Here is a 10,570-nt window from a genome sequence, read left to right as displayed (position 1 = left end):
TTACATTATTAAAAAGCCGTCCTTCTGAAGCAGCGTGCAGTGTCACCACCACAAAGGCGCCTGGCAAAGGACAGAGCAGCAAACGGCTGCAAGCGTGTGTCAGGAGCAATCTGTTTCTGAAAAGCCCATACATAAATTCAAAGGAAAGTGAGTCTTTGGGATAAACTAGATGTTTAAAATAGACGTGGCAGAGAAGCTCTGCTCGCTGGTGAGGCAGCGAGAACTTCAGGGGATCAAAGCAGTGAGTGGGTTTGAGTGATTGTTGAGTTAATAACACTTTCTTCTATGAAGAAGTACTTAAATGGGAAAAGCAGACCTGCAGTGACACTGCATCGCAACCCGTGGGACTGCCTGGAACTACTGTCTCCAAGGAAGAGTATGACTCATAGCAAGTTTAATGCGTCTTGTCCCGAATGCAGAGTGTTTTCACATCCGAGATCTCTCCTCTGTCACATTTCACACTAGTATGCATACGAAAATACCGTGAATACATGCATAAGACCTTATTTGCGCTGCATCTTCCTAACACTAAATAGCTAACATTCAAAATCACTAAAATGACAAAAAACAGAATAACATAACACAAGCCAACTATTAATTCAAGCAACAGATGTAATTTTAAGCTACGTCTAAAAATAAATATTGATTTATTATGGTTCTTCTGAAGTGCACTCATTATTCCATTAGAAATTCCTATCACTGCTTTTGAAATAGTGTATAAATATCCAGATGTCCTTACTGAGGCAGAAAAGGCTACCATATTCCCCCCCCAAAATGTCAGACAACCCTAGTACCTGTCAGCAAAAAAGAAGAAAGCTGTTGTGTCTTGTACATACCATCAGATCAGTCCTTGTGTTTTGGCACAGGCAGACGATTGTTTCTGACAGCACCAATTACTATCGTGGCAAAGTGAGTTTCCAACATAACTGCAGATGTGCGAGATGTAATTACAACATCTCCACTTAAAAAAGGAATCAAACATTTTCAAGTATACTAATGAAAGTTGTATATTGCTTCAGTGTTACCTGGTAAAAGGATGCTGGAAGGAGATTTCCAGCATCCCAGAACATTCATCAGTAACATCAGTCTACAGAATTCCAGAATCAGTTTACAAAATTTATACACTAAATACAAATTTAATTTACTTACCAGTTAATTTTAAAGTCAAGGTTAAAGGTTTTAAAGGCCTGAATTCCAAAGTACATGTTACAACCTCAAAAATCTAAAGAGCTATATAAAAATCAAATTCAGATTCTCATATGGCCTCAACTCCACTGGCTACAGCTTCAACCTGCGGTGCCTCCAGGAACAGCAAAAAATGATCTGGTAAAAATAATAATAATCTGAAGTTGCAATAGTATTTTGCAAAAATAGTGCACTACCTTCTAGAACTCAGAAGCAAAGTTTCTCATCTTAGAGGCCACCAAAATAATTCAAGGACAGCACACCATAAATCAGACAAATCTCCCACCACCCTGATCCTCCACACCACCCATCACCCGTATCCACCAAGGAGCTGTGGGTTCTATTGACCATCCCTCTCCAACAGAAAAAAAAAAAAATCACCCCTCTCCTATAGAAAAAACAAACTGCATCAGCTTCAGATTAAAAAGAAAAAAAATCAATCTTTAATATTAATTTAAACAGATTTCTAGAATGAACCATTCTCTGAGTAATCCACCATTGGTACAAAAGTATTACAATACATAAAATACCATTACACTGATCAGGAGGAAATCCATTTGCATGAAAAGAGCCCTCAGGAACACAACCATACCACCTCCCCCTGAAATGATGGCAAAACATCAGCAAAAATGCTAGAATTAGTGCGCCATTTTGCCACTTTTTAAAAAAATTATTTTTAAATAAGAAAAGGTATTATTAGCTTCCATCCATCTGATGGATAACGGACACAGAATTTCTGTACTTTCAGGAACTCTGCTCATCCCCCATGAAGTTACTATTACCCATGCAAACCTTTTAAAACAAGGAGTCCACCTCTCTTAAATCAAGAGTACTGCCTCTTGGAGCAAAGTTACATTCAACAGAGATGAGAGTCAACACCACTAAGCCAAGTGCCTTTACCATCTCACTGTAGTCCTAAAATGATGCTGAGATAAACAGGATGCCAGCACGTCAGCATAATTAAAACTGAATTATAAAAGACAGATGTAATAAATAGAAAAATAAAGTTCCAGTGGTAAATTTCTGAGATTGATTACTTTGTTAAGACTACATAAAGCTGTGAGGTATTTCATGTCCATGAACAGAACAGCACCGTGCAAATTTTCAGTCCAGGAATCTTTAATCTCTGAAGCCCAGAGGCCATCAGGACACGATATTTAAAACATCTCCCGCACGTTTAAACATACAAAGGAAAAGTCTTCCATTCTCCATAATTTACTATACAAAAACTTACAAAAATCCAAAGCAAAGAATAGCTTCCAAGTCTTTGTGACAAATTAAACACGAGTTTGTTCTGTCCAACATAAATCTTGATGAATTAAATGCTAACCCACTGGAATATTTTCTCCTCCTTCCTCTACATACAAAATATATTTATTTTGCCTTTACATGTAAACAGGAAGCCAGGTGTGAAAGCACTGATATCCAGGGGGAAAGAAATATAAACTGATTCATGATCTCCAAAAGGAAGGGTGCAGAGCGCCCTTTGGTAATGGAATTTCCTTCTGCTGTAGACATTCCTAGTGGAGAGAGAAAGACAAAGAACAAAAAGAAACGTGTATCTTGATTTGTCATCTCTTCTCAGGAATTTTCACGGCTCTTACTGCACACATTCAAAGCATTGCTAATAAAATGTACCAAAATTCATTTTGAAATGAAAGCACAGAGTCTGAAGCTATCAATTTTAATATCATAATCTAAATCAACATTCACAAAACAATTTAAATAATCAAGTATTTTACAGTTTTGCAGCTTTCTTTAAAAAAAAAGATGCAGAACACAATGCTAAACAAATGCTACAGAGAGTGGTTCAAAGCATCTACCTCCTCATGCATCTAATCAGGACAAGAGACAAAAATAAGCAAACCCTGATAAAAAATAGCTGGTACAGAAATGACTCAGCAGAATCCTCCTCAACCTGCACATCTCCTCTCACTGAACTTCAGTTATAATCAAAATATGTTTTCACTGAGAAAATTTACATGTGAGATTAACCAAGAAATGAGATCTTTGACATCACAACTATCATTAAAGCAATTCAGTGACTGAAAAGTCATAACAGACGGGTTACATCCCAGTGGCAGGGCTGGACTGCCAGGTATGCTGCAAGCAGCACCAGCCTCGTTACCAAAACGATGCATGTATCGAACAAAGGGAAAAAAACCCCAAAACTGAAGCACTTGAAAATTGAAAAAAAACCTTCTATACCTCCAAGAATTGCTTGAAGCGCATTAAAGAGCCCATCTGTCCAGAGCTGGTAATTGCTTCAATTCTGCACAAATAACAGCACATTTTAAATCTACTTGGAGAGTTGGTTTGATTTACAAGTGGGTGGGGAGTGAATGGCAGAGCTTGGAAACAATGGAGGAGTCATTTAAAAGCAAACAACCCCCAACTAAAAAACAAGGATTATTTCCCATGCCTAAGCACAGATATCATACCTTGGGAAATAGTCTTCTCTGATCAGCAACATCATCTTCCAGAACTGAACCTGATACTGTTTCATGAGAGCGTTGCCACACACCTAGGGTAAAGAAATCCACAAAAAGCAGGTTCCAGGGTTGGGTTTCAGACTAGCATGGCAACTTTAGTGAACCTTAATATCTTATCCAGACATTTAAAGAAATATAATTACACCCACAGTTAAACAAGCAAATCCTCTAAACGCCATTACTGCTACCACAATCACTTTTTTTTCTTGTTGACCGTCTGGTGGCCACTGATATAAGTTTGATGTTATTCTTCCTCTCGCTCCAGTCTCCCTCCAAAAATCACACCCTTCCCTAATACCACTTGCGAGGGTATATGGTGGTCATTTCCCCACCGGGACCACTGCAGTGCAGATTCATCAGCTTTCTTCATACGGTCACCTTACAGGACAAACGTTCCTCAACGTTCACCACTAACATGAATCCCCATGGTGTATTTCACTTTGTACTTTACTTTCTAAAGTTCTTTAGAAGGCATTTGAGAAGCACAGAAGCTGCTTGTGTTCACCACTGTTTGTCTCCCCCAACTTCAGCCTTTAACTTTAATCCACATCGCTCACCTCCAGAAAATCGAAAAGAAGCGTAGCTGTCACATCTGCCAGAGGCTCCATATTCAACATCTGAGCAAGCCAGCGCCATCCATGGTTCAACCCATGAGGATGTGTCTGTAAAGCAACAAAAAAGCTACCCACCACTTGTTTTATGATGTGCAAAATGCTATTATTAAAACAGGCAGTTTTCTGATTTACTTTTTTCTTTATAGAATTATTTTAGAAAAGTCTAACATAAAACTTGATCATTATGAAAATATAAAGAAAGGAAGCAAAGGTCTACACTACCAATTACTCTGCATTGCTTCGGTGATTACGGTTATGCTCCCTTAAAATAGATTATGCACTGGTTTAAGTCCAGCTCACCTTAACTACAATCAAGTTTACAATACGTTTAATAGACTCTTGGGATAGTAACGAGGTTCTAACTGTAACACCGTACAGACATACCCCTTGTTTGTTTCCATAAGGCCACCGGAGCTGGATGATAGCAGCATAAAGACGAATCATTCCTGACATCCGCTTAAGAAAACGATCTTGCTGTTCCATCTTAGAATCCTTAACCTGATACCCAAGCATCCTACATATGAGCAGACGTTCCAGTATTAGTACAGAACACAGTCACTGGAGTCCCTGCAGTTCTCAGCTTTACTTTAAGTCAACTGCACTGAGAACAGGGATACTCCAAAACCCTACAGGAATTATTGCAAAGCCTGGTCATTACCCTCTGGATCATATGTTCCAGAGTTTTATACCATGTACAACATTTAGGTTCTGTACTGGATATTTCAACTTGAATCAAGCTATGGCTATCAAATGTTCTTTGAGAAAGAGAAGGAAGAGGCAGCAAAAGAGCACTTCCAAAGCTGAGGGACACGTTAGAGGGTCAGGGAGCTGCATGCTTGTGAGTGAATCTCCAGAGACACAGTGCCTACGTAACCAGAGATGGGGAAAAGTGGAGTTCACTCAGAAGAATACAACCATCACCCTTGCAGGGTTCATGCTGAAAAAGTCCAGTAATAAATTTACCTTTGATACTCTTCCATAGAAGTCCCCGCTTTCAACGCAGGATAAAATGGCACAGAATAGGGGCACCTTTTGTGCAGATGAGCTAAGAAGAGGTCTCCAACTCGAGGGTGTAGTTCCCAGATTCCTGAGGCCACCACAGCAATTGGGAAAGCTGAATCACGGTGAGAAGCTACTTCTTCTTCTCCTTGATTCTGGGGGGGGGGAAGGAAAGTCAGTCAGACAAAAAAAAAAAAAAATCCCATTTTTGGTGTAATTAGCCTCTACTAAAGGATGCTAATGTTTCCATGGCTGTGTAGCCAACCACAGAAAAGCTGCTAAAGCCCTACGTCCTCAGCTCCCACAGAGGATGACAATAAACTTTGGCTCAGGACAGAAAAAAGGGCTGAGCAAATACAGGCACAAAGTGCACGGCTGCACAGGTGTTTTCACTCCAATCAATCATCTTCAGGTGTTTACAAATCAGTCACAGTTTTACTCCCTGGGCTAATATTTGCAGGGACAAAAGAAAGCTTCAGACAACCCAAATTTAGCAAATAAAGAATGGAGAAAAATACATCCAACTTCAAACAGCAACTTAAGCAACAACACTTCATGTCTTGGGAGGTGCCAACTGCACAGCAGGGACAGAGGTTTGTCTCTCAGGCCTTAGCCTCCACCCCTCCAGCCCCCACTTCTGCCAAGATGTCAGGTTTTGAGCACATACACAGTTTTGTGATAGATCATAAATTAGTTAGTGTTTTACACTAACACTGCATCTAACAAGTTCAGTATATGTAATAGGCAAGCCTGGAATTTAAAATAGTTCCTCCTCCTCAAAGAGATAAAATAGGTAGAGAAACAAAGTTCTTTCACCTTTTTTTAATTCCAAAAAGCAAATTTTCTAATCAATATGAACATTAATACATGCAAGCTGAACACTCAGTAATTTTGTTCCTAGTAGTTCATGACAGGGCAGTGTCCAAAAGAACTTCTTAAAGCACCTTTACCACCCCAATAAAGAGAACATTTCCTCACCACAAATTTCTCCGCGAGTTTGTAATAAACAAAATCCAGAGCCTGTGGATGCTGAGTCACTGAGACACTTCTCCCTCCACTCTGAACAGACTTTCCAGAGAGCAGGTTATTGATCTTATCAAATATCTCTCTCAGCTGAGAGCCTGCAAGTATATAAGGAATGTATGGAGACGAAAGATTAGGAAAGAGCAGACAAGTCTTCACCAAACCATGTCAACTTCACAAAAACTAGACCTACATCCTGACAGGCAAGGCTTCTCAAACAGCTTATTTGCTACGTCTGATTAAAGAAACCGAATCGTGATGAAGGAAGGTGTCTCTGAGGGAAGCAACAGCCCTCGAAACATAAGCACTACGCTGCCAAGACTTGGACTGTGCGCATCCCAGCTCTCTGCTGCAGGACAATTAGAGAAACACTGGATATGTCGTGTCCTACTAAAATCTTTACAGCAAAAGGCATTTCAGTTGGATTGGGTTTTGGTGTTTTCCTGACCTGCTATTCTAGAGATCTGGCTCACAGGGATCGTAGCTGCTTTCTGCAACTCTGTTTTTATCTTCTTAACCTGCAGAGCAAACAAACAAAACCTTTACAGACAAGTAAACTACTATGATGGTTTAGATGAGCAGGCTGTTAATAGAGGCTGCCAAGTTAGATTCTTTTTTATTTTTTTTTAAATGAAGGCTGTCCTATTTCCTCCAGAAATGAAGACAATCACTTCAGCAGTATTAATCATACCTCATTGTTGTCTTTGCAGTTGCTGATTTCACTGAAAGAAGCAACACACTGCTCAGCAGCATCCTGAAGCTGCTGGTACCACCGCATGGTACTTTCCTCTGCCTTAACTTGAAGTCCTGACGTTAAAAAAGAAAAAAAAGACAATGACTAAGAAGAACCCAAAACTTCAGAAAATGTTAAGAAAATGTAAAAAAAAAAATAAATTGCAAGGAACTAACAGCTGCATGAATGCTTTTTTCCCAGGATACTTTAGAAAGTTATGTTCATAAATGAGCAAGCACAGGAGTCCTCCTCCTTCAGCTCAGTAGCTTCTATATGCAGGATACCTGGACTTAACTTCTCTCAAGAAGGCACAAGGTTATTCTGTAATATTCCAGTCTATGGCATACTGTCTAGGAAGAGCAGGTTTTGCTGCAGTTACTACAGCCAATTTATGCTGCATCAGTTTCATTTACAAATTTGCTGCCAGCAGTCCTACACCATTTTGCCAGTTGTGTGAAAAGGAAAGGCTCCGAGAAGGTATGTCAGCACAACAGTAGGATTCCAAAGTAATATTTCACCTAACTGTATAAGAGTCTGTAAGGAGGGAGAAAAAAAAATAAAAAAAGAAAGAAAAAAAAGTGCGTAACCAACCTTCTTTCTGCTGCTTTCCACCTGACTGCTGTGCAGGGGCAGGAGTCTGAGCCTTCATCTGCTCTTTTTTCAGTAACTCTTTCTGCTTCTGCCTCTCTTCCTCTTCATCTCTCCTCCTTTTTTCTTCCACAGCTGCAGCGATTTCTTGCTGCATGCTGGATATCAACCCTCGCATCTCCTGCAGCGCTTGTTCAGTATTGGCCACGTCCCCCTGCGTAGGGAAACCTCTCTGTCGGGAAGCACAGGAGGAAACATCGCATCAATCTTTTGTTCCACTATCTGTAGACCAACGGCAAGAGCAGAGAGCCTTTGAAGCATCAGCCTTCAGATAATCTGGGAGCCAATACACATTTTATCCTCTTTGGAGACAATGTATTTTTCTCCTTTATTTGTACATAATATTGGTCATAACATTTACACATGGTGTTAGTCAATGACTAGAGCCCAAGACCTGGGACAAGAAGAGTAACACACTCTGACAGGAGTAAGGGAGCCCCGATGCAAGGCCTAGACAGCTCCCTCTGCAGAAAGACGGCTGTAACAAGCTGCAGCAGAGAATTACCTCATTATAGTGTTTTGTTTTTCAAGGTTTGTATCCCACCTTCACTTAGAGAAAAAAAAAAAATTCAAGGAAACCTAGTTACTGCAAGAACTGTTATGGGTATAGAAGAACCATAACGTGCTCAGTGTTTCTCTTTAACAGTTTATGAACCACTCTCCTCCCGTGGTTGTCTCAAAAAGGAACTTTACAGCATCAAACTGTATTTTAATATTCAGTCTTCTGTAGAAAACCTCCTGCATTTTCATGAGCCATTTTCAAGAGAACAGCTAAAGTACCATAAAAAAGAATTCTCCTTTAAAATTAAATGCTTTATAGGACGAATGTCTAAAAACATTTCTGTGACATCTTATTTAACAGACTCATAACAAGCTGGCTTTGAAGACAGCTACAGGAAGTTTTATGAAGGAATGACAACCAAAGTTAAGAACAACTCGAGAGCCTCTACCTCACTCGTGGTGCGGATGAGTCCTGACACCAGCCTGCAGATCTGGTTGCCACGATTACTGTATGCGGACAGATCGACTTTTGGCAAGTCTTTGTGTCTGTAATTGGGATCGATCTGCTGGTTAAGCTGCAGGACTTCCTCCTGGATGGAATAAAGGCGGCGCAATCTTTCCTGGCCCTCTTCCTTACGCAAACGCTCCAGCTCTTCCTGACGCTGCCTCTGCTGCTCTGCCTCACGCAGTTTTAAGTTTAACACCTGAGAGGAAAAAGACAAGAGACACAAAATACTTCAATAACTCGAGCTTCACAGGTCCTTCGGGCTCCCACAACACATGTGCCTTTACTGCACTTCCACAACAACGTAGCAGGTGTGTAGGACAGCACCAGAAAATACATTCTCACTCCAGGGATGGAGTAAATACAACTCCATGTAAATACAAGTAAATCAATTGGTCTTTCCAGTTCCCACCAAGTAGCCGTGGTCTTTTGGGAAAGAAAATTCTTACAAGTCTCTGACCTTTGCTCTGTGTCGGTGTTCTTCCTTCAGCTTCTCCTGCTGTCCCTGAGCCTCCCTGGAGCTACAATACACATAAAGACAGAAAAACTGTGTTCAAGACACGTGTAAAACAAAATACAAACACACAGCAGGTTACTTTTAAACTAAACCAAGCTAAAGGAACTTTAATTGTCACAAATATAGTCTTGCTAATCTCACCTCTTCTCCATTACTTCTTGCAAATCTTGGAATTCCTGATGCTGCTTTAGCTCCTTCAGCTCATCAAAGCGCTTCAGTTGTTCATTTGCCAGGTCAAACACTGCCCTCACCATCTGCTCCTGCTGCTCCTGCCGCTGCCGTAGCCCCTCCTGCAGATTGCAGAGGTGCCAGAAACACCACAATGTAGCAATCGCCAGCATTTAGATAGAAGAAAATACAAATTAGATTGCCCCAAGATGGCCAGCATTCAGGCTAACTTACTGTCCTGCTGCTTTCACCAGAGCATTGCTACACTGGGTTATGTAGCTCCCCTAGGATTCACATACACCCTCTCTTTTTTTTTCTTTTACCTTTCCTTTCAGCCTGTGTATCTCTTCATACATCCGAATGCAGCCCTCAACTTCTGTAGCTTTAGATGGGAGAAGTGCTGGAAAGCCTTCTTGATCCATTTCCAGCAGATTAAGATCATCGTTCCCCTGCGTGGTCAGCATACAGGCAAAATCAGTAGCTGGGTACAGTACGAGCAACTCACGGAGGAAACCAGGGAAATCAAGCCTTGTAAACTGCATGTTATTTCTAGAGAGAGTTTGCTTTTGGCCTACTATGAAACATTATTCTATGAAAATCTTGTTAATACCAACCACCCGTATAACCTACAAAAATTGTAAACGAAGCATGCTTTTCCCCACCAATTAACAGAGCACACGCCAACTTTGATCAGAGTTGTGCCAGGGAGTTAACACATTTTTTGCTCACAGCTGGGTTATGATCAGAGGGTTACCTTTGCTTCGCTCGGCTCTGTGGATGACAGCGGCGAAGAGCCCTGGGGGCTAGCAGCCGTGATCTTCTCCAGAGAAGATGACTGGTTTGTGGGGGCAGGGGATTCCTTAGGCGTTGAACTCCCGGAGGGTTCGATCTCTTGGGCTGATTGCCCAACCACCTTGTCTAGGACCCAGCCCGAATAAGGGGACAGCAGAAGAGGAGACATGCATCCTGCCAAGATATCCTAAAGAGAAAACATCTGTGAACGTGAATCACGTCAGGAACACAATGAAACATTAACACGCACTGAAAACCTTCACACAGGTCAGCAAGGGCCGTACACCCGCAGCTCGGTACTCCAGTGACCCATCTCTCCTGCTCTTTTCAACACCATTTCCAGGCCCCTCTCCTGCAGGACAGACCCGCCAGCCTTCAGCCTCCTCCCGGAAC

The 10,570-nt window shown here is 41.2% G+C and overlaps 1 protein-coding gene across 1 annotated transcript; it reads right to left on the bottom strand.

The window, feature by feature from the left end:
• Window positions 1–2,636: 2,636 nt before the first annotated feature.
• Window positions 2,637–10,364, bottom strand: GLE1 (GLE1 RNA export mediator; the record flags this gene model as incomplete). Its single annotated transcript, XM_010084592.1, has 15 exons — window positions 2,637–2,705; window positions 3,394–3,457; window positions 3,627–3,709; window positions 4,235–4,339; window positions 4,676–4,805; window positions 5,255–5,445; window positions 6,269–6,411; window positions 6,762–6,831; window positions 7,005–7,120; window positions 7,638–7,866; window positions 8,645–8,899; window positions 9,161–9,221; window positions 9,359–9,507; window positions 9,709–9,834; window positions 10,140–10,364. Coding segments are annotated over 15 exons (2,016 nt in total), but the record flags the coding sequence as incomplete, so codon positions are not given.
• Window positions 10,365–10,570: the final 206 nt, after the last annotated feature.

Source organism: Pterocles gutturalis, unplaced genomic scaffold (assembly GCF_000699245.1).
Source record: "Pterocles gutturalis isolate BGI_N339 unplaced genomic scaffold, ASM69924v1 scaffold3920, whole genome shotgun sequence".
Lineage (NCBI taxonomy): Eukaryota > Metazoa > Chordata > Aves > Pterocliformes > Pteroclidae > Pterocles > Pterocles gutturalis.
The sequence above is the reverse complement of the archived record's forward strand: the minus strand, read 5'-3'. Positions and strand labels throughout refer to the sequence as shown.